Source organism: Macaca fascicularis, chromosome 17 (assembly GCF_037993035.2).
Source record: "Macaca fascicularis isolate 582-1 chromosome 17, T2T-MFA8v1.1".
In the NCBI taxonomy this organism is placed as follows: Eukaryota; Metazoa; Chordata; class Mammalia; order Primates; family Cercopithecidae; genus Macaca; species Macaca fascicularis.
The window spans coordinates 97,919,324-97,944,376 of record NC_088391.1 but is presented as its reverse complement, the minus strand read 5'-3'; the positions used below and the strand labels follow the sequence as shown (position 1 = coordinate 97,944,376).

The 25,053-nt window shown below is 40.9% G+C and overlaps 1 protein-coding gene across 2 annotated transcripts in view; it reads left to right on the top strand.

The window, feature by feature from the left end:
- NALF1 (NALCN channel auxiliary factor 1) overlaps nucleotides 1-25,053 on the top strand; it is a 706,925-nt gene that overhangs the window by 647,642 nt on the left and 34,230 nt on the right. For both annotated transcript variants that reach the window (XM_045377029.3, XM_045377030.3), the window contains exon 2: nucleotides 4,001-4,172. In XM_045377029.3, coding sequence (XP_045232964.1) covers nucleotides 4,001-4,172 — 172 coding nt within the window. The remainder of the gene's footprint in view (nucleotides 1-4,000; nucleotides 4,173-25,053) is intronic.

Here is a 25,053-nt window from a genome sequence, read left to right as displayed (position 1 = left end):
CAGAGGACAGGGTGGAGGAGGGTGGGGGCTGTGGGCCATTTGAAATACCCTTTCAAAGCATAATTTCCTGACAAATCAAGCTGCTTCTTGGATAGAAGGAGGCACCGGTCATCAAGGGGGGGGAGGGGGTGGATGTTGGTGAGCCATTACTCTGTCACCAGAGACCTCGCACACATTTTTATTCCTTCCCACAATTATTCTTTCATTTCATATAATTATTTATACTCTGCAGTGACACATAGAAAAGCAATTTACCTAATATTTCTCTCTATAGGAGAAGGCCAAGCCATTATAAAAAAGATTTCTAACCTTCTTTATACTCCATAGTTCTTATGAAATAAGACAAGTATACTCATTTTTCACGATGTGCTTTCGTTTGAAAGTTCTTTATTACTTTTAAGATTTAGTCAATTTGTTATTTTAGCCCAGTGCCACCACAAAACATCCTTTTCAACCCCTTCCTGCAAAACCTTCTAGAAAGACATTGGGAGTTGTCTTGGAGCCATGGCCTTCGCTCACCTTCCTAACATAGGAATCCTCCTCACCATGTTTTGACAAGAGTTATTGAAAGTCTACTGGAATTTTTCTAGTTCTAGAGAACTCGGCGCCTTTGAGGATAGCTCGTTTTATTTCTGTGCATCTCTTTTGGCAGGAAAACTCATCTTTATATCATGCTGATAGCTACCTGTTTGTTTTTCCTCTTGTTTTTATCTTCTGATTCCACAATTTACTGTTTAAAGCCATTATCATCAGCACATAGCCGGTTCTCAGACACTGGAGATAACTGTAAGATCCTCACCCCTCATTTGCTCTTAGCCACAGTAAATTCTCAGGTATTCTCTGTTCTTCACATAACACAGTTTTCAGGTTTTTACTAACATGCTATGTCACTTTTCAACATTCTAGAAGAATTTTTTTTTTTTTTTTGCTTCCCATGCACGCTTTTTCCAGTGTATTCTGAAATATTTTAGCAAATGTGCTGTATGCTTTGCCTCTTTTATCGTAAACACATCTACACGGAGAAGATAAATCCTTTGGTTATATAACATCTGCTTCTCAGCCTTAATCTCTTAAGTAGCAATAAAATATTTCTCCTCCATCCTTCGGATTTCGACTCAGCTCACATGGTTTCCCCAACTTGTTTTCTAATGTATCTTATCCCTAGAGCTAAAATTTTAGAAAATATTTAATACTCAAATGAGGAATCTTCATTGCACACTCAAAGCCCAGGAGGTAGCTCATAATGGATGCCACAATGGAGCCTGGCTGGAGAGGTCGTTAAAGCTCAGAGTATAAGGTCTGGGATTCTGCCGGTGGCTTTGCAAATGACGATCGATCACTTTTCTTCATAACTACTACTACCTGATACTTAAAAAAAAAAAAATGCTGTGATCTCTTACTAGTTTCTTTCTTCTTTCTTTCTTCTTTTTCTTTTCTTTCTTTCTTTTGGAGTTTTAAAAAAATCTGCAAAGGAAATATAGTGGAAATAGAATTTAAGGAACCAGAAAAAAAAAATGGATCTGTTCCCATTGGGCAGTGCTGAGGAAAGTGGTTGCAAAGAGGATGTGTAGGTCTGAAGAGACTCCAATACTGGATGCCCCACCGTCTGCGAGAGATGAGACATTGTTTCTTAAGTTTATGGCTACAGGACACCATTCCCTATTCAGAACCCATTTTAACTGGAATAACTGTGGAAAGGCAAGCTGTAGGGGAGCGGTGGGCATGGGGACCAGAATTTGGCCAACGAAAACATGAGCCACTTTCTGGAATTACATAGGGCATTCATTAAAGAAAAACAGGTAATCCCAGAAGTGTGCGGAAAGCAAGCTGTCCTCATAATGGAATGTTATTGTTTGAACTGCAGGTATAAGCCTCTCCTGCTTCCTCTAGTACCTGAGAAAGGTCGTTAAGCCCAGGAATCAGAGTATACGTGGCTCATTCTTATGTTACAGCTTAGTTTACAAAATGTCATGTCGTATTACATATCATGTCATATTACACAAACGTCAATGTCCATGGCATTTTGACAAACATTTTCAACTTCCCCATGGTTTGGTTAAGAAAGCATTTCATTTTTTCTTCTGAAGCTGGTGCTTCCAGCCTCTTGCTGCCAGCACCACCCCCACCTTCACCTGTCCCCCTGAGGCAACCTCTTGCTGTCCCTCTGAGGCACACAGCCACAGCCCACCTCCGTTTTCCAGTTGGCATAAGAATTCTTAGAGGTTTCTTCAGCTATCGTAACATTTTCTTCTAGTGCAATTTTTCAGTGTACACTGTTACGAGAAGACTCATTCAAAAGACCTATAAGAATTCTAATTATTTGTATGTTTTACTAACAAGTTACATGGTAATTGTGAACCATTGATGACTGGCAAAGAAAACTTACTTTTGGCCATTTAAAAGTGTATCTCACTTTGATATTTATGTCATTTTACCTCTACCCAGGCACCTTGATCACAGAATAAAGCATCATCTTGATCAACCTAATAAAAAGTCACGAATAAGAAAATACAATCCTCCTTCTACCAAATGGATATTGACCAGGGGCATGGAAGGCCATGCTGATTTTAGGTTCATCTGCAAACTCCCTTGTGATTTCATAAGTGCTTTAAAAGTAGTTTTCAGATTAAATATAGGATAACTATTAAGAACACAGTCTTTGGAGTCTTACAGAACATGAATTTAAAGTCTGGATTTTCCACTTCCATTACCTAATATTATTATTACTTAATATTATTCCTGTGCAAAATGTGACTAATAGTTATGTTCAAAACTGCATGCTGAGAATTAAATGGAAAAAAAAAAGTTTACAACTTACTTAGAAAAGAGTATAAAGTTGATAAATAGTAGGTATTATTCTTGTTATTGTTAAGTATTTATAATCTCTTAGTTGAAAATCAGTAGATTTAATCAGGAAGTTAAGTTTTCAAAATCCAGTGATATCTAAAGTAAATACTATTATTCTTGTTACTATTAAGTATTTATAATCTCTTAAGTGCAGCACCTCCATTCTTCTAGGTAAAATATAACCAGCAAAATGTTACTTGGATAATATTAACCCTAGAAATAGATAAATAAAAGCCATTAGTGCCAAGGACCTGGAGAATAACTGAATTTCAGTGACCTGTACTGCAAATGGGTACATCTGCCATTGTTTTGTTTGAATTTAAGATCAGCTTATTCCTACGTGTCAGAAAAAGGCAATTTTTTCAATGTTTGTTTTCCCAAATAGCCACCAAAACAAAGAGATGAATGAAGTCCCAGTCCTTTCACATTTGATGAAAGTATATAAATACGTAGCAAACATTCATGAGGCTGGCACCTCATCTAGAAGGTTGAAGCTGTGGCTCTGATGAGGCTTCCCTCCTACTCCCAACCACACCACAGCATATGATGTCTGATCTATGTTGGGTGTTTCCGGGCTTTCAGACAGTGAGATTTTTAATGCATTTGGCGTGAGTCATGCATGTAAATGTCCATTTCTGCCTGTTCTGTGCCTCTGAAAGTCCAAGATCTAAACAGCAGTTTCCCAACCCCTGCTGGGCCCTCTTTGTAAAGTGCTTCGCGCCATCTAGTGTCCGATGGAGGCATAGACGTGGGACTCATGCGGAGGGAACTGGCTGACCAGCCACACTGCAGCAAGTAACCACAGCACAAGCAACAGGGTCAATTATTTATTTTACTTTAGATATCCCTGGATTTTGAAAATTTAACTTCTTGTTTAAATCCACTGATTTTCAAATAAGCCGCATAAAATTAAAGGCCAAAATACCTTTTACATTCAATTAGGGACTCAATCAAGTGCTGTTTTGCTTTTATTGCGGAGACTTTCGTTGCTGTGTTTTTATCACTTGCAGCTGTCGTTGTGTAAATACGCTTTCTCGCAATGAGGGCTTTCCTAGGATCCACTTGAAACCACAGCACGCTTGCACGCGTCTCACAGTGCCTCTGTCATTCTGTTGTCACGCCTCTATATTTTTTATTCTTCTCTTTTTTTCAGATTGTCTACAAAGCCTGGCTCTGTTCCCAGTACTTTGAAGTCACACAGTTTAACTGCAGAAAGACAATTCCTTGCAAGCAATACTGTTTGGAGGTTCAGACGAGGTGTCCATTTATATTGCCCGACAATGATGAAGTCATCTACGGAGGCCTCTCCAGTTTCATCTGTACAGGTAGGTGCCGGGTGGGAGTCTGTGCACCAGCCTCCCGTGGGTTTGCTTTCTTGTGTCATGTTTGTTTGCTTTGCCGTTTCCTTTCACTGATATAACCTTGAACATGGTAGTTTTCCGCACTTTCACTAATAGAAGTAGCCAACGCTCCCCTCAACTGCTCTGGAAATGATTCAGCTTCTGTGCCACGTGGTCTGTCTGTAACCGAGACCACAGTTATTCACTGTGTAAAAGAAGAAATCTGATGGCAAAATATTAGCAATCATTAGATATACTTACATGTGACCTAGCGTAGGTTAGATTCTGCCTGCATTGCCTTTGAATTCCGTAAGAACAGAAGACGTGCTAAGACCAGTGAAATTATGCTTTTCAAATTAGTCAGAAGTTGATGTTCTCTTACCTATTTTCTTTTTTTTTTTTTAATTTTCTGAGAATTTTTATGTGATTTTATCTGTAAAAAGTATTAAGAGCTTTAAAAATATCTGCCTAAATTGTACGTGTGTGTGTGTCTATTAGAGCCACACAACAAGCCTATCCATTAAACAATGTTTACTTCTTTCAGCAAATGAGTCAGACTGGACAAAACACCAATATCAGCATCCTTTTCTGGACACTTATAAGCATTACATAATTTAGACAGAATAAGATATAAAGAGCAAGAGCCTTTTTTTTTTTTAATAAAATGATAATTAGATGGCGAGAACAAGATCCTTTGCCAGGGTGGTGTGATAATCCGAGTTGTAGCTCTGCATTCTCTTTTTGAAATGATAATGCTATACGATGTCCCTGGCACTATGTGGCTCGAGTTGTAGCATGTTTCGTTTTCAAGTGCAAGGATAAAACACTATCGTATGCGTACATGAAAATTCTCTTCTGACATTAGACTTACCAAACTCCTCTAAAACAGAGTAACATATAAGATGCTCGAATGAGAATTTATCAAATTATTTGTGCATCACTTATTTACATATGTATTCATTAGCCACACTGTTCTAAGTGATAAGCTATCGAGAGATCGTCCACCAAAGCTCCCCATAAGAACTGAACTGGATGAGTATTTCTTTTTCTTTTTCTTTTTTTGAGATGGAGTCTTGCTCTGTCACCCAGGCTGGAGTACAATGGTGTGATCTTGGCTCACTTTAACCTCCGCCTCCTGGGTCCAAGCGATTCTTGTGCCTCAGCCTCCTGAATAGCTGAGGTTACAGGCATGCACCACCACACCTGGCTAATTTTTGTATTTTTAGTAGAGACGGGGTTTCACCGTGTTGGCCAGGCTGGTCTCCAACTCCTGACCTCAAGTGATCCGCCCACTTTGGCCTCCCAAAAGTGTTGGAATTATAGGTGCGAGCCACCATGCCCGGCCTGGATTAGTATTTCTTTCTTTCTTTTTTTTTTTAATTGCACTTTAAGTTCTAGGGTACATGTGCACAACGTGCAGGTTTGTTACATATGTATACATGTGCCATGTTGGTGTGCTGCACCCATTAACTCGTCATTTTAGTATTTCTTATGCTGCCCAAGCTTGTGGGAAGAACACGTGACTGAAGGTCAGGCGCCTTGGCCTTCATCCTGTTTCTATTGTACATTCTCTTGGAGATACCACCCCTTCATGAGTAAATTAGAAAGTGCAGTGGTCAAACCCGCCCCCGTGTGGATTTGCTGCAAGGATTACAGATAAGGGAGAAGGGCAAGTTATGTCTTTAACCAGCCATAGCCATTGCACACAGGAAAGTGAAATGTAGAATGATTTCACAGGCCTACATGTTATTCTACTGAATTGATGCTCAAGTCATTTTTTATGTAGCTCCTCTTTGCTGGAGGGGGAGGAGGGGTAGAAAGGAGGGAAGAGGGAAGGAAGGAATCAGGGAAGGAGGGAAGGAGGAAATCAATATTTTCTTGCTTTGAGTTTGAGACAGAATTCACCAGACACAGGCTATTAATTCATATTGAATTTTGCATAGAACATTCCACAAATAACCATGAAGATAAGGCCTTGTTTTATTGTGGGACAGTGAGGTGTCTGTGACATTAGGACTTCAGAGAAGCTATTGGATTTTTATGTACAGGTTGTATTTATGCAGTTACACTCACATTGGCTTTTGTCCTAGAGAAGAACAATAGTTTTCGAACCAAGTTCTCAAAGTAGAGAAAAAAACCAAATGAAGAGTGAGGTGTTTGTGTTTATCTTATATCTTTTTCCTACACATACCTGTATTTGTGAATCTGAAATACATGTTTGAATGTTCACCCCCTTCCTCCATACACATTCAGAATGCCAGGGTAGAATGAAATCCCTCACTTCACAACACAGGCAGAGAATCCAGTCTGCAGTTTTAATTGTTTTCGAGTTTGGTAAAGACAGCTTCTTCATAGCCATAACTACATCATTACGGAAAAGTGGCAGGAAAAAAGAGATTTTTCATCAGATCCAGAGAAAAATGGCATCTCTGTTAGAGGCCCCCTAGGATAATCTCATCACTGAACATTTGGAAACCTAAGAACAGTGGTTCTTATGTCACTTTCAGTTGGGTTAATGTTCATTTTATGTTTAAATTGCTTGAAAATATACAGGATAAATTCTGAAGTCATTTTGCCCTGAAGTTCTGTAAAACAATCTGACAGAAAAAGACAGTAATTTTCATATTGATCGTCTTTTCTAAGGTGTGACCTATGCCTCTTTGAAGAATTCTCATCCATGTTGATAACTAGCAGCCATCATTTCTCACCATCCGTTACAGGTGTCCCTTAAGAGTGCACTGCTGAGGCCAGATGCAGCGGCTCATGCCTGTAATCCCCACAATTTGGGGAGGCTGAGGTGGGAGGATTGCTTGTAGCCAGGAGTTTGAGGCCAGATTGGACAATATAGCAAGACTTTTCCTCTACAAAAAATTAAAAGTCCCCAGACACAGTTGTGTGCACTTGTAGTCCCAGCTATTTGGAAGGCAGATACAGGATTGCTTGAGCTCAGGTGCTGGAGGTTGCAGTGAGCTGTGATCCTGCCACTGTGCTCCAGCCTGGGCAACATAGCGAGACCCTACCTCAAAAGGAAAAAGAAATGAAAAAGTGCACTCCTGGACCTAAGCAAGGAGATTTCTACTCCTGTCCATCACAGCTGGCTGCCCATTGCTTATAAGAGTCCCAGACATGGGCCCCAGAATGGTTTTTATCTTGGATGATGTTAGAATAGAGGACAGCTCTCAGAGGACCACTGGCTAAACTGTGGAGTGGCTTGTCATGCTTCTAAGGAGCCTAGTAATACATGCATGCATATAATTTGTTCCCAGATTTTAAGTTGCACATTTTTGGATGTCCATCTTCTACAAATGTACATGGATTTTTAAATAGTTTACATTATAAATAAGTTTGCAATTAAATGTGAGCCATCTCAGGTACCTTTATGCATTTTGCATGAAATGTCTTCTGTACCCAGGAAGGACCAGAGTAAACACAGAAGAGAACTGGGAGTCTTTTTTCTAGTTTCCCAGTTGGCTGCTGATAACCTAAGGCCACCTGGATGGCCTTAGGTTGGATGGTGAGCTCATAGCAACTTCACATGTTCACAGGTAGTTCTGTTGGATGTCCTCCTCATTGAGTTAGGCACAGTGATGATCGCTAAACACAGTTCCGTCAAAAAGAATTCACCAAGTAACTTGACCTTCATCTTGCCTCCAGCAACTTTTCTTTTTGAAAAAAATCATAAAGCATTTGATTTCCACTCTAGATGTTAAAAGTGCAATCATTTCTCACTAAGAATTAAAGGAATAGGTGGAGTTTCCTTCAAATTCAACAAATTTAATTATAATGGTTTTCCTATTTGAACTGCATCCAATTCACAGCTTCCAGAAGGATGGAGAATTCCCTCTAGGATGTTGAGGATTCTTCACTTAATTTTCTTATTGACCTCAAAAAAAGTATTCTGTAAGCACATAACTGCATATGGCCTGATGACAGACACTATCCATGTGAGCATCAGTTTTTTTCTAGGTGCTTCTCCTTAGTGGCAAACCAGTGGCGTGGTGATTCCTTTTCTTAGAGTCCTCTGCACCCAGAATCTTAGAGGACCTCGAGTTCTTCCTGTCATTGTCTTATTGGCTATATACTGATACCTAGGATTCCTATTATTCACAAAAAAGGGAATATCAGCCCTTGGAATCGGTGAACAATTTCTGTAAATGATCAGGAGGTTTTTTTACCATTTTGGTCACACGTATTAAATTTAGTATCTCGTGCATCATTTCTTCATGGTGTTCACATCACCATGTACCAAATTAGAAAGTTTTAAATGTATATTTTTTTGATCATCTGCTACTTTGTGTACCTATGATCCTTCAGTAACCCAGGAACTTCCTTTAAAAAATGAAATATCTGAGAATGCATGTCCATTACTATAGAATGCTTTTGATTGAGGATGTTACGGAAGGTCATGACCAAATGTTCTAACCACGGATCTTGATGACAAGCGCATCCCCGTGCATGTGTTTAATTCCAATTCTGTCTTAGGAGATAAAAGGAAAGACACTTTGCCTGAGCTTGCTCTTGATTTTTTTTTTCTGTTAAAGAATAAAACTGACACGTGACTAAAGAAATGTTTTAAAAATTAATTGGAAAAATTCTGAGGTGCTGTCAGGGTGAAACATGTCATTTAATGTTAGGCTTTATTGAGCTAAAATTTGTCAAGGTGGGTTCTGTTGGGTTTGCAAGCTCAGTTCGCATAATGCACTGCTGTTTTAGAAACTCAGTTGCTTCATCTTTAAAGTGAGGGGGTGGAAGTCGTTTTTGGATTCTACGATGTCAGCCCGTCATTGTGGTAATTACGTGGGCTTCCCTCTCCACACTCCCTCGCCTCATTCCAGAGTCCCCTGGAGAAATCCTTGATTGCTTACCTGTAACAGTGAACCAAGCTGCGGAAAACAGAGGCAGCGGAGGAGCACAGGCTGAGGGTGCTATGGTAACAAACATTAAGAAAATTACCATTTGATTGACAGATAAAATAGACCAGCCATGATTTGCTGCTCCCTTGCACAGGGAAATTACTGAAGGAATGAAAGTAAAAGTTGGTCTGCTGGGGGTTACTGACAATGGAGATAAAACATATTTTAAGACTTCTATGTAAATTCTGCATTCCTTTTTTTTTTCTTTTTCTTTCTTTTTGAGCTGTGACAGGAATAAGGTTATGTTTCTGTCTCTGGGGAAAATACTGTGGGCTGCTGTTTTTCCTTACTTGACAGGCGGTTGAGGCTGCAATGGGAGGTGGGCGCCCCCTGGTGGCGACTCTGCGCGCCTGCAGAGTGTCTGAGAGGACGTTCACTGCCTGCAGGGAACGGAAGGGAACGACCCGAGGGGAGGAAATGCGTTGATCTGCATATGGATCACATTCGAAGGAATTTTTTTTAATGTTTGGCATCTCACGGTTTACTTGTGAGTGAGTTCACAACTGTGAAAGAAAAAACATTTGCAAAAATCCAGTCCTCACATGACCAGTGAGTTGAGAAAGATTTTTAAAAGACAAAAAGATGTTCTCATGAGAGGAGAATTTCAGTAGGAAGAAAAATCTACTTCTGTAGATTTTAATTTGAACATTTATGCCATTTCAATTTATTTATTTTCCCCTATGTATACATATGTTCATTTAATTTTTTAAAATCAGGGTTTTTTTTCTTTGAAAACAGAATAATAAAAAGACCACTGTAGTATAGCATCATTTAATATCATACGAAATATTTTAATCAATATATCAAAGTTTAAGGCAAAAACGTGACAGGAGATGGTATGCCCAGAATAAAAATTTAAAAATATGAGAGTAGATTATAAAACCAAGTAACATGTAATAACTTCATATGTTCATGACATCTTCTTCCATTAAAACATTGTACTATTTCAGGTTTATTTCAGTTAATATCTTTAGGTTTGAGTTCAGATCATTCCTACTTAAGATTGCTTTTTCTGAATTCTATATTCATAAAGATCCCAGCAGGTCAAGTTTGTCTTTGGCAAGAGAATGTATGTAGGGAATTGAGGAGAAATTAGGATGTCTGATGAATTCTGCCAGTAGCTCTGAATTTTGGAAAATTGCCCCCACTCTAAGGTCCCATTGCCTCACCTCCACAAGTGGCTAACAGTACTGAGCCCAGTGCCAGAACACTCAGTGCCCAGGGCTGCCGAAAGCAGAGTCCCGAGCTAGATGGGACCCCCTGTAGTCCAGCCTGGTGGTGCTTGCGGAGTGGCAGGTGCAGCTGCAGAGGAGAATGAGGTTTTATTCTTGTCTGTGTGGGGAGAGGAAGACACCTGCCTCCAGCTCACCTTCGTGACGCTTGTTGAAGAGCAGGGAGAGCTTGTGGGCGCCCCCCTCTGACTCCAGCTCACCTAGGTGACGCTTGTAAGAGAGCAGGGAGAACTTGTGGGCGGCCTCCTCTGACTCCAGTTCACCTGGGTGACGCTTGTTGGAGAGCAGGGAGAACTTGTGGGCACCCCCCTCTGCCTCCAGTTCACCTGGGTGACGCTTGTAAGAGAGCAGGGAGAACTCGTGGGTGGCCCCCTCTGCCTCCAGGCATGCTGACAACTGGGCAGGCCCTGCATGCGCTTGCTCACCTCGACAGCCTTTGGGGAAATTCTAACGTAGTTCAAGTTATCCTTCTGCTTCTCATCACTATACCTTGCCTGGTCTAAGAGCAGACATGAAATGCATCAGACCAGGGAGAGTAGAGAAAACCAAACCAGGAGCACTTGCAGGAACAGGAGTTCAATCAGCCCTGAGAAGCATCTGTGCTTCAGTGGTGGGTCCTGAGCCAGCTGCCCCAGGGAACCACTGAGGGCCTAGCTGAGCCATGTCAGGGCCCATCACTACGTCAGGGGGTACCGTGGGGGACAGACCACAGTGCCTGACGGCTGTCCTTTTTGATGCCATCAAGGAAGATTTAGTGACTTCTGCCCATACTCACTCGTTAACCTTGCGCGGAAGTGATGCTGTGTCTGGCAAATACGTTCAGGCCCTCTGCACCCTCTGGAAGGAAAGTCACCCTTTGCTCAAGCCAGACTATGCGCGCTGCCCTCAGAGAGGCAGTGCCAGTGCCTGCACTGCTGAGCAGCTGAGTCTCTTCTTAGATGGAAGCTGAATCAAAACATGTAGTGATCTCCTCTACAGCAAGGAGGTGATAACACACACCCGTGACAAAGCTTTCCCTGCATTCAGCGTGAGTGAGTGAACTTAGAACTACTGACCACACAGTGGCTGTCAAAGCTGGAAGCTAAAGGAAAGTCTGAATTCTGGAATGTCAGTATAGGAAGAATATGGCCAAGTGAGATTTCCCAGAACAGGTGAAATCTTATTCAATGAGAGTGTTTACCCATTCTGTCTACAAGTCAGTCATCTTTGTGAAGAATTTATGCCCACTTGGCAGCTGTTCTGGATACTGGACCACTTTGAACAATGACATTATCCTACGTGATTATAGATTGAGTCAATCTTAGACAAACCAGAATTACTGAAGTCATCTAGTCTGATGCCTTGAGGATTAACCACTCCCTCAAAACAAGCAATTGCAGAAACAAGAATAGCTCCACATTTCCTGGCTTTTAGTCCAGCATTTGTAGTGGAACAGGAAACGACCTGCCAGCCCATCCTGAAATTCTTGTGTAAGCAATTGTTTCCTTGCTATGCACAGCTGGAAAAAGTCAGTCAGTAGGTTAAGGAAGGTGGTCGCGCCCACAGCCTGCTGTCTTTGCAATGCAAATCTCATTGTTCAAACATGTCCTGATTTCTCAACATCACACATCACATTAAAAATGGATATTACAAGCATTTTGGAACATAGACATTCTTCTGGTTAAATAAAGAAAAGAAGACTGGGTCATTATTCTCAGGGAAATTTTCTGCTAAGATGGCTCATTTTGTCAGACTGGTGAGTGAGATTCTTAGGATGCATATACACACACAAATAAATTAGTGTAAAGGGTAAGAACAGAGAACTAAAGTTTCTAAAATGTCTGTGTGAATATTATGAATGCAAATCACCTTATCCTTGTGTTATAGATATTTTATAATATATCTATACCACATCAACATATATTTATATAATTTATACGTAATTCAAATATCCAATTTATATATAGATACAATTAAAATAGCCAAATTTCCAGGTAATGTAGGTAATTAAAATAAAAAATACCTTAGGTTTAAAAATTGAAGACCGATTTGTAAGGAGAACTTTAAAATTAGCTTTAAAGTTAATTCCAAATAAAACAAAAAAGAGACAGTGAATTTAATTTAGGCATAGCAGCACTGATGGAGTAAATGTGTAAATTCTCCAAGAAGAAAACTTGAAAATAAAAAGTTCATTTAGGAATAAAACCTCTAGAATGCTATTTTAAGATGGTGGTTCTCCGGTTATTATGTTATTGTTTGACACTACTGGATCAGTCCTAAATATGGTATGTTGTACCTTTATTGACCAATTTATGGGATCAAAAGAGTGACAAACCCAGGCATAGAGAGTCTGAAAATGCCGACCTCAACACCAAAACCCACTCCTGCCAGAAAGTAAGGCTCGTGGTAACCTTCACTACAATCTCCTCCTTTATGGAATACGTCATTGCCTGAGGAAGTCGGGGAGATGCTTTTTTGGGCTTGTGTTAGGGACATTTGCTGTGTTTTAGTCTTTTTGTGTGTGTAAGTGGGCTGAGAAAACCCAAGGAAGTCCACCTTCAAATACGCAGGAACAAACATTGCAAGGGAAATGAAAATAATTTCAATCACAAGGGAAATAATTGTCCCAAGATAGGATCTGTTTCTCACTGCAGAGTAAATTCTTCTTGCAGAGGTAATTTTTTTATTTATGTTATTTATTTATTTTTTTGAGACAGCATCTCGCTCTGTCTCCCAGGCTGGAGTGCAGTGGCAGTGGTGCAGTCTCGGCTCACTGCAACCTCCGCCTCCCGGGTTCAAGCAATTCTCCTGCCTCAGCCTCCCAAGTAGTTGGGACTGCAAATGCGTGCCACCACGTCCAGCTGGTTTTTGGTATTTTTCATAGAGACAGGGTTTCACCGTGTTAGCCAGGCTGGTCTCGATCTCCTGACCTCATAACCCACCCACCTCGACCTCCCCAGAGGTAATTTTAAGATGTAGCATTCCACTGTGAACTGTGAAGAGCCAGAGAAACTTCCTTCTAATCTCTTCCAAGGCCTATGATATGTGCATATACGTTGAGAGATATCTATCAACTTATCAACTTATAGATAGATAGATAGATAGATAGATAGATAGATAGATAATCAACATATATGCACATATCATAGACCTTGGAAGAGATCATGTGGAAAGGCCAGTTTTCGAGAACTGGAGATAAAAGCCAAAATAGTTCTCGATCGCCGTCTCTTCATTGCAGTGCCATGTCTGCTGGTGTAAATAGGCAATTTCACTGGATGAACGTTCATTTTCACAGCTCCCAGGCCCTTAAGGTTCAACTTCAGAGTTACGTCTGATGCCACCAATGAGTAGGAACAGGTCCTGCGGTCACACTGAAGTCACCGGGACTACAGCAGTTGATATTACATACTTTTGAAATATTTAAATAAGGTGTGTTTACTTATGTTTGAATTGATAAGTGCTGCTCATGACACGACATCCAAAAGACACAAAACAGGCAAGATCAAGTCACCTCCCGCAGCCAACTGGTGACTGATGTCGTGGGTTACAGATTTATTGTCGTTTATTTACTCAGTTCCTGACTAATGGCCATGTGGGTTATTCCTAGCCATCTGTTATTAAATGCAGTTCTACAAGGCATATTTTTGTTGCTGTATCATTTACCACAGCCTGTGAATTTTACTGTAAAATAACTGTATACCAAGAAGTAGAGATGGATGAAAGAGTCTGCGCATTCATCGTGTCGGAGATGCTTGCCATGCAACCTGTTATTGGCACAGATCATGTCCCTCACTCGATGTCCTAATTCCCTTAGGGGAGTCTCCAAGCTCCTTAACCTGACTTGATTTGACCTGTTTCCCACTGCCGCCCAACCTCATTCATCATCACTTCCTCTTTGGGACCTAACACCCCAAATACAGCCACCCAGCATGTGAAGCCCCACTGCCTGGGATGCCCATGCGTCAAAGCTTCCTCTGACTAATCCTGAAGCCACTGTGGCTCCCAGGAGGAGGCTCTCGCTGACCCTCAAGGGGGAGTTTGGAGTAAGTGTGCCCAGAGCACCCTGTGCTTCTGCTGCTGTGGTGCTCACTGGGCTGCATTTTAGTCACAGGCCACTTACCTTAACCCAACTCCTCGTTTCGGTGAGTTGGGTTAAGGTAAGAACTTATGTCCTCTGGTGTGTCCACAGGACACCAAAAAAGTGCCAGACACATTGTTTGTGTTCAGTAAGCAAACATTGGATGAGTTCATTAATGAGTGGCAACTCCGTCCTTTGAGCAAGAAGAACCTCTGTGGTGAGAGGTGTCACTCAGGACAAGCAGCGAGGGGCAGCCATGCTCTGCACAGCCTGCAATGCTCCTGCCCACGGGCACCTGTGGCAGTGTGTGAAAGAGCAAGGGAGCTGATGGTTGGATGCACTGTAACAAAGTGTCCTCCGTTGGGAGTCAGAAGCACCTCAGTATTTCATGTCAAAGCTGCCTTTTGTCCTTGTGTCCCACCCTCCTGTCAACGCAGTATAGAGGCTCCGGCTGAATGGAGTTCACACTGCCGCCACACAACTCCATTACCTGGAACACTGGAACTTAAAGGCTGAAAAGTGATGTGGTGTCTAAGCTTATGGAATTTACATTTTGAATGGTTTTTTTTTTTTTTATACTTTAAGTTCTAGGGTACATGTGCATAATGTGCAGGTTTGTTACATATGTATACTTGTGCCATGTTGGTGTGCTGCACCCATCAACTTGTCAGCACCCATCAACTCGTCATTTACATCAGGTATACCTCCCAATGCAATCCCTCCTCCCTCCCCCCTCCCCGTGATAGGCCCGGTGTGTGATGTTCCCCTTCCCGAGTCCAAGTCATCTCATTGTTCAGTTCCCACCTATGAGTGAGAATATGCAGTGTTTGGTTTTCTGTTCTTGTGATAGTTTGCTGAGAATGATGGTTTCCAGCTGCATCCATGTCCCTACAAAGGACACAAACTCATCCTTTTTTATGGCTGCGTAGTATTCCATGGGGTATATGTGCCACGTTTTCTTAATCCAGTCTGTCACTGATGGACATTTGGGTTGATTCCAAGTCTTTGCTATTGTGAATAGTGCCGCAATAAACATACGTGTGCATGTGTCTTGCTAGCAGCATGATTTACAATCCTTTGGGTATATACCCAGTAATGGGATGGCTGGGTCATATGGTACTTCTAGTTCTAGATCCTTGAGGAATCGCCATACTGTTTTCCATAATGGTTGAACTAGTTTACAATCCCACCAACAGTGTAAAAGTGTTCCTATTTCTCCACATCCTCTCCGGCACCCATTGTTTCCTGACTTTTTAATGATTGCCATTCTAACTGGTGTGAGATGGTGTCTCATTGTGGTTTTGATTTGCATTTCTCTGATGGCCAGTGATGATGAGCATTTTTTCATGTGTCTGTTGGCTGTATGAATGTCTTCTTCTGAGGAGTGTCTTCTTTTGGGAAATGTCTGTTCATATCCTTTGCCCACTTTTTGATGGGGTTGTTTGTTTTTTTCTTGTAAATTTGTTTGAGTTCTTTGTAGGTTCTGGATATTAGCCCTTTGTCAGATGAGTAGATTGCAAAAATGTTCTCCCATTCTGTAGGTTGCCTGTTTACTCTGATGGTAGTTTCTTTTGCTGTGCAGAAGCTCTTTAGTTTAACTAGATCCCATTTGTCAATTTTGGCTTTTGTTGCCATTGCTTTTGGTGTTTTAGACATGAAGTCTTTGCCCATGCCTATGTCCTGAATGGTATTACCTAGGTTTTCTTCTAGGGTTTTTATGGTATTAGGTCTAACATTTAAGTGTCTAATCCATCTTGAATTAATTTTCGTATAAGGAGTAAGGAAAGGATCCAGTTTCAGCTTTCTACTTATGGCTAGCCAATTTTCCCAGCACCATTTATTAAATAGGGAATCCTTTCTCCATTATCTTGTTTTTCTCAGGTTTGTCAAAGATCAGATGGCTGTAGATGTGTGGTATTATTTCTGAGGACTCTGTTCTGTTCCATTGGTCTATATCTCTGTTTTGGTACCAGTACCATGCTGTTTTGGTTACTGTAGCCTTGTAGTATAGTTTGAAGTCAGGTAGCGTGATGCCTCCAGCTTTGTTCTTTTGACTTAGGATTGTCTTGGAGATGCGGGCTCTTTTTTGGTTCCATATGAACTTTAAAGCAGTTTTTTCCAATTCTGTGAAGAAACTCATTGGTAGCTTGATGGGGATGGCATTGAATCTATAAATTACCTTGGGCAGTATGGCCATTTTCACGATATTGATTCTTCCTATCCATGAGCATGGTATGTTCTTCCATTTGTTTGTGTCCTCTTTTATTTCACTGAGCAGTGGTTTGTAGTTCTCCTTGAAGAGGTCCTTTACATCCCTTGTAAGTTGGATTCCTAGGTATTTTATTCTCTTTGAAGCAATTGTGAATGGAAGTTCATTCATGATTTGGCTCTCTGTTTGTCTGTTACTGGTGTATAAGAATGCTTGTGATTTTTGCACATTAATTTTGTATCCTGAGACTTTGCTGAAGTTTCTAATCAGCTTAAGGAGATTTTGGGCTGAGACAATGGGGTTTTCTAAATATACAATCATGTCATCTGCAACCAGGGACAATTTGACTTCTTCTTTTCCTAACTGAATACCCTTTATTTCTTTCTCTTGTCTGATTGCCCTAGCCAGAACTTCCAACACTATGTTGAATAGGAGTGGTGAGAGAGGGCATCCCTGTCTTGTGCCAGGTTTCAAAGGGAATTTTTCCAGTTTTTGCACATTCAGTATGATATTGGCTGTGGGTTTGTCATAAATAGCTCTTATTATTTTGAGATACGTTCCATCAATACCAAATTTATTGAGCGTTTTTAGCATGAAGGGCTATTGAATTTTGTCAAAGGCCTTTTCTGCATCTATTGAGATAATCATGTGGTTTTTGTCTTTGGTTCTGTTTATATGCTGGATTACATTGATTGATTTGTGTATGTTGAACCAGCCTTGCATCCCAGGGATGAAGCCCACTTGATCATGGTGGATAAGCTTTTTGATGTGCTGCTGGATCCAGTTTGTCAGTGTTTTATTGTGGATTTTTGCATCGATGTTCATCAGGGATATTGGTCTAAAATTCTCTTTTTTTGTTGTGTCTCTGCCAGGCTTTGGTATCAGGGTGATGTTGGCCTCATAAAATGAGTTAGGGAGGATTCCCTCTTTTTCTATTGATTGGAATAGTTTCAGAAGGAATGGCACCAACTCCTGCTTGTACCTCTGGTAGAATTCAGCTGTGAATCCATCTGGTCCTGGACTTTTTTTGGTTGGTAGGCTATTAATTATTGCCTCAATTTCAGAGCCTGCTATTGGTCTATTCAAGGATTCAGCTTCTTCCTGGTTTATTCTTGGGAGAGTGTAAGTGTCCAGGAAATTATCCATTTCTTCTAGATTTTCTAGTTTATTTGCGTAGAGGTGTTTATACTATCTCTGCTGGTAGTCTGTATTTCTGTGGGGTCAGTGGTGATATCCCCTTTATCATTTTTTATTGCGTCTATTTGATTCTTCTCTCTTTTCTTCTTTATTAGTCTTGCTAGCGGTCTGTCAATTTTGTTGATCTTTTCAAAAAACCAACTCCTGGATTCATTGATTTTTTGGAGGGATTTTTGTGTCTCTATCTCCTTCAGGTCTGTTCTGATCTTAGTTATTTCTTGCCTTCTGCTAGCTTTTGAATGTGTTTGCTCTTGCTTCTCTAGTTCTTTTAATTGTGATGTTCGGGTGTCAATTTTAGATCTTTCCAGCTTTCTCTTGTGGATATTTAGTGCTATAAATTTCCCTCTATACACTGCTTTAAATGTGTCCCAGAGATTGTGGTATGTTGTATCTTTGTTCTCATTGGTTTCAAAGAACATCTTTATGTCTGCCTTCATTTCGTTATGTACCCAGCAGTCATTCAGGAGCAAGGTATTCAGTTTCCATGTAGTTGAGCAGTTTTGATTGATTTTCTTAGTCCTGAGTTCTAGTTTGATTGCACTGTGGTCTGAGAGACAGTTTGTTATAATTTCTGTTCTTATACATTTGCTGAGGAGTGCTTTACTTCCAATTCTGTGGTCAATTTTGGACTAAGTGTGATGTGGTGCTGAGAAGAATGTATATTCTGTTGATTTGGGGTGGAGAGTTCTGTAGATGTCTATTAGGTCTGTTTGCTGCAGAGATGAGTTCAATTCCTGGATATCCTTGTTAACTTTCTGTCTCACTGATCTGTCTAATGTTGACAGTGGGGTGTTGAAGTCTCCCATTATTACTGTATGGGAGTCTAAGTCTCTTTGTAAGTCTCTAAGGACTTGCTTTATGAATCTGGGTGCTCCTGTATTGGGTGCATATATATTTAGGATCGTTAGCTCTTCCTGTTGAATTGATCCCTTTACCATTATGTAATGGCCTTCTTTGTCTCTTTTGATCTTTGATGGTTGAAAGTCTGTTTTATCAGAGACTAGTATTGCAACCCCTGCTTTTTTTTGTTCTCCATTTGCTTGGTAGATCTTCCTCCATCCCTTTATTTTGAGCCTATGTATGTCTCTGCATGTGATATGGGTCTCCTGAATACAACAGACTGATGGGTCTTGACTCTTTATCCAGTTTGCCAGTCTGTGTCTTTAAATTGGACCATTTAGTCCATTTACATTTAAGGTTAATATTGTTATGTGTGAACTTGATCCTGCCATTATGATATTAACTGGTTATTTTGCTCGTTAGTTGATGCAGTTTCTTCCTAGCCTCGATGGTCTTTACATTTTGACATGTTTTTGCAATGGCTGGTACTGGTTTTTCCTTTCCATGTTTAGTGCTTCCTTCAGGGTCTCTTGTAAGGCAGGCCTAGTGGTGACAAAATCTCTCAGCATTTGCTTATCTGTAAAGGATTTTATTTCTCCTTCACTTATGAAACTTAGTTTGGCTGGATATGAAATTCTGGGTTGAAAATTCTTTTCTTTAAGAATGTTGAATATTGGCCCCCACTCTCTTCTGGCTTGGAGAGTTTCTGCCGAGAGATGTGCTGTTAGTCTGATGGGCTTCCCTTTGTGGGTAACCCGACCTTTCTCTGTGGCTGCCCTTAAGATGTTTTCCTTCATTTCAACTTTGGTGAATCTGGCAATTATGTGTCTTGGAGTTGCTCTTCTCGAGGAGTATCTTTGTGGCGTTGTCTGTATTTCCTGAATTTGAATTTTGGCCTGCCCTACTAGGTAGGGGAAGTTCTCCTGGATGATATCCTGAAGAGTGTTTTCCAACTTGGTTCCATTTTCCCCCTCACTTTCAGGCACCCCAATCAGACGTAGATTTGGTCTTGTTACATAATCCCATACTTCTTGCAGGCTTTGTTCATTTCTTTTTCTTCTTTTTTCTTTAGATTTCTCTTCTCACTTCACTTCATTCATTTGATCCTCAATCGCTGCTACTCTTTCTTCCAGTTGATCGAGTCGGTTACTGAAGCTTGTGCATTTGTCACATATTTCTCGTGTCATGGTTTTCATCTCTGTCAGTTCATTTATGGCCTTCTCTGCATTAATTATTCTAGTTATCAATTCTTCCACTCTTTTTTCAAGATTTTTAGTTTCTTTTCGCTGGGTATGGAATTCCTCCTTTAGCTCTGAGAAGTTTGATGGACTGAAGCCTTCTTCTCTCATCTCGTCAAAGACATTCTCCGTCCAGCTTTGATCCATTGCTGGCAATGAGCTGCGTTCCTTTGTAGGGGGAGATGCGCTCTGATTTTTTGAATTTCCAGCTTTTCTGCCCTGCTTTTTCCCCATCTTTGTGGTTTTATCTGCCTCTGGTCTTTGATGATGGTGACGTACTGATGGGGTTTTGGTGTGGGTGTCATTCCTGTTTGTTAGCTTTCCTTCTAACAGTCAGGACCCTCAGCTGTAGGTCTGTTGGAGATTGCTTGAGGTCCACTCCAGACCCTTTTGCCTGGGTATCAGCAGCAGAGGCTGCAGAAGATAGAATATTGCTGAACAGCAAGTGTACCTGTCTGATTCTTGCTTTGGAAGCTTCCTCTCAGGGGTGTACTCCACCATGTGAGGTGTGGGGTGTCGGTCTGCCCCTAGTGGGGGATGTCTCCCAGTTAGGCTACTCAGGGATCAGGGACCCACTTGAGCAGGCAGTCTGTCCGTTCTCTTATCTCAATCTCCATGTTGGGAGATCCACTGCTCTCTTCAAAGCTGTCAGACAGAGTTGTTTGCGTCTACCGAGGTTTCTGCTGCTTCTTGTTGTTGTTGAGCTGTGCCCTGTCCCCAGAGGTGGAGTCTACAGAGACAGGCAGGCCTCCTTGAGCTGCTGTGAGCTCCACCCAGTTCGAGCTTCCCATCAGCTTTACCTACTTAAGCCTCAGCAATGGCAGGCGCCCCTCCCCCAGTCTCGCTGCTGCCTTGCCGTTAGATTGCAGACTGCTGTGCTAGCAATGAGGGAGGCTCCGTGGGCATGGGACCCTCCTGGCCAGGTGTACGATATAACCTCCTGGTGTGCCCTTTGCTAAGACCCTTGGTAAAGCACAGTATTAGGGTGGGATTACCCGATTTTCCACGTGTTGTGTATCTCAGTTCCCCTGGCTAGGAAAAGGGATTCCCTTCCCCCTTGTGCTTCCCAGGTGAGGCAATGCCTCACCCTGCTTCAGCTCTTGCTGGTCGGGCTGCAGCAGGTGACCAGCACTGATTGTCCGGCACTCCCTAGTGAGATGATCCCAGTACCTCAGTTGAAAATGCAGAAATCACCTGTCTTCTGTGTCGCTCGCGCGGGGAGCTGGAGACTGGAGCTGTTCTTATTCGGCCATCTTGCTCTGCCCTACATTTTGTATGGTTACCCCAAATTCGGTGTCATGTGTTCAATTGTGTCCCCTGCTCTCCAAATTCAGATATTGACATCCTAACCCCCGGCACCCCAGAATGTGACCACATATGGAAATAACTTGGTTATGGAGCTCATCAAGTTAAAATGGGTCATTAGGATAAGCTCTAGTCCAATGTGATTAGTGTATGTGTTAGGCCACTAGGGCTGCCCTGACAAAAGACCACATGCTACAGGGCTTCAGCAACAGAAATGAATTTTCTCGGCCTTCTGAAGACTCGAAGTCTGAGATCAAGGTTTTGTTTCTTCTGAGGCCTCTCTCCTTGGCCTGTAGACACTGCCTTCTTGCTGTGTCTTCACACGGTCTTACCTCCATGCCAGCACATCTTTGAGGTCTCTGCGTGTCCAAACTTCCTGTGTCCAATAAAGACATCTGTCCTACTGAATTAGGACCCACCCTAAAAGCCTCATGGCACCCCTATGAAGGCCCTATCTTGAAATACATTCACACGTCAGAGAACTGGGAGTTAGGGGCTCAACAGGTACATTTCTGGAGTATGCAGTTCTTCCCGTAACAGCATACTTATAAAAAGGGGAAATTCGGATACAGACACAGAGAGAGAAAACAGTGGGAATAGACGTAGGAAGATGATGATCATCTACAAGCCAAGAAGAAAGGCCCATACCAGAGCGTTCCTGAAAACCCCCAGACACAGCCAAACCTGCCAACACATTGATTTTGGACATGTAGCCCCAGAAATGAGAGAAGCTGAAATGTGTTGTTTAAGCCCCGTAGTATGTGGGACTTTGTGATGACACCCCGAGCAGAGGAATACACTGAGCAATGCCTTGAAGTTTTGGAATAAAACAGATATATACAACGTTATTTGTTCAAGCAAAGAACAAATTCTAACTCTTATGTGAAGACAAATTCTGCATGCTTCAGAAGTTCTGGAGGATTAGAGGACAGGAAGCAATAAAAAGGAATTATAAAGGCATCAAGGGAGCTCAGCCAGCAGGATTTAGAGGATGATAATTATGCAGAGGGAGTAGTAATGAAGAAAGGGTATTAACATTGCAGATAGTCTTTAATTGTAAAGTAAAATTATTTTTGTAAATTTTATGAATCTCCTTTTGAAGGCATTCAGAAGCACAGTCAATTTGCAATGCTGCTGTGTGTGCTATGTCCCATTAATCATGGTTTAATAATTGGAAGACTTTAGACCTAAATCTGAAAACCCATCATCTCAGGAAACTGCAGTTAGGAAATTTTTCCTGTGAAAAAATCAAGCCACTCTCTGTAGTTTCTGCTCAATATTGCTGAAAATCCAACACTGCACTAAAAAATGAAACCTATTTAAAAAGAAAAAAAAAAAGAGAAAAATCTCAACACTAGCGGGATAAACTTTCTATCTCTAGAAAAGTTTTCTTCCGTTTGAAAGTATTTTGTTCTGTCATTCCCAGCCTGATTTTATGGGTTCATATTTAAGGTTTTGAAAGGAAATATAGACTAATACTTTTATATAACTGTTTTGTTTAATTTCTGGACAGCTTTCAAATTCTCAGCCTTAATCCTTACCAGAAAAATTGGTTTCTATCTCCCTTCATTTCCGTCATTATTTCCACAAAGGGATGAATAACATTTTAAAGGACAGAAAAATTTCCATGAGGAAACTTCAAATTTATTAAAAAATCATGAGCTCCATCAATTTGCACACACACAAAAGCAAGTGTGGACAAACGATTAAAGAAATTCCACACGTAAAATCACAGAGCTGTAGAGCTGGGAGGGGCCAAGCTGCTGTCCCACTCCAGCAGGTGAGTGCCCTGTTATTTACTGTGGACTGCTGACCTCAGCCTGAAGGGAGAACGCAGAAACGAGAGTGGATGCAGTGAACAGCTAGGAACATCAGACACGTGTGCAGAAGCAGGCAGGGACTTTCTTGGTCATATTTGTCTAATATGGTAGCTCAACAATTAAATTTAGTAAATAAATTTGAAGAATAGAGAAATAGAGTAGCTTGCCCAAGTTCACAGGAAAAGCCGGCACATCTGACTTCCTACTTAGCTTGGTCCATTACTTTTTTATGCTCTTTTAAAAAAATAAATAATATACCTTAAATATGCAAAATAACATTTAAGATATATAATATGATGTTATAAGATACACTGTCTTGGTCCATTTTATGTTGCTATGACAGAATACCCAAGACTAGGTAATGTATAAAGAAAAGATTTATTTCTGACTGTTTTGGAGGCTGGGAAGTCCAAGGTTGAGTGACAGCTCTAATGAGGACCTTCCAGCTGTGTTGTAGTGTGGTGGAGGGCATCATTTGGCAAAAGCACAAGAGCATGCCCGCCGGCTCAGGCATCTCTTTCTCTTCTTATAAAGCTACAGGTTCTACCATCAGGCCCCACTCTGATGACCTTATGTGATCCTAAGTCCCTTCCAAAGGCCCCACCTCCGATCAACATATAAATTTGAGGATTAAGTTTCCAACACTTGAGATTCGGGGGACACATTCAAACCATAGCAAACATATATATAGGAAAATGGTTAATAGTGGAACATATTTATCATGTCTGTCCTCTCACTTGGTTACCCTTCCCCAACCCCTGTGGCAAGAGCAGCTCTAATTTACTCATTTAGCAAAAATCTTGAATACAATATGCTATTATTAGTCCTCATGTTCTACATTAGATCCTTCAACCTATTCATCCTGTATATTTGCTACTTTGCATCCTTTGACCTACGTCTCCCCATCTCCCCCACCATGGACACCACTGTTTTATTATCTCTATTTGAGCTTTTTTGGTTTTTTAGATTCCACATATAAGTACGATCATATAATATTTTTCTTTCTGTGGCTGGCTTATTTCACTTAACATAATGTCCTCTAGGTTCATCCACATTGTGGCAAGTGGCAGGATCTCTATCTTTGTTAAGGCTGAAAAATATTCTATGTTCTATGCATATATATCAGTTTATTTTTCCATTTGTCCATTGATGAACACTTTGCTTCTACATTTTGGGTGTTGAGAATGCTTTTTCTTTTCACCTGAACTTTATTTTGTAATTGGAGTAGCTTTCTCATTACTAGCTTGATTCCAGGTACAGGATTACCCTGCTTTTTTTTAACTTTCATTTTAAGTTCAGGGGTACATGTGTGGGTTTGTTATATAGGCACATTTATGTCATGGGGGTTTGTTGTACAGATTATTTCATCACCCAGGCATTAAGCCTAGTCCCATTAGTTGTTTTTCCTGATCCTCTCCCTTCTTCTACCCTCCACCCTCCACAAGACACCAGTGTGTGTTGTTCCCCTCTGTGTCCATGTGTTCTCATAAGTGTGAACACGCAGTATGTGGTTTTCTGTTCCTGTATTAGTTTACTAAAGATAATGGCCTCCAGCTCCATCGATTCCTCTGCAAAGGATATAATCTTGTTCTTTTTTATGGCTGCATACTATTCCATAGTGTATATGTACCACATTTTCTTCATCTAGTCCACCATTGATGATTTCCTGCTTTTATTATAAAATATTTTGCTAGACTTGCTGTTCTAGGGAGACATTGTAAGAATAAATGTGGTGAATTTGTGTAAGTCTATATTCTTTCTCTTTTATATTATTTTTCCTACTAAGAAATATATTCTGCTTTCTTCTGAGGATTTTCTCTTGAAATTTACTCATTCAACAAACATTTGCTAAGAACCGATTGTATTAGTTTTCTATTACTGCCTTAACAAATTGCCACAAACTCATTTGGTTCATAAGCTAAGAAATGCATATTCATCTGCAGAAGTAGGCAAATTAAACAGATGCTAACCTGCAGGCTTTATACATAAGTATTAAGAAAGTATAGAGGAGGCAGGGAGCAACTTTGGAAGTAAGTATAGAGAGTGTTGTTATCA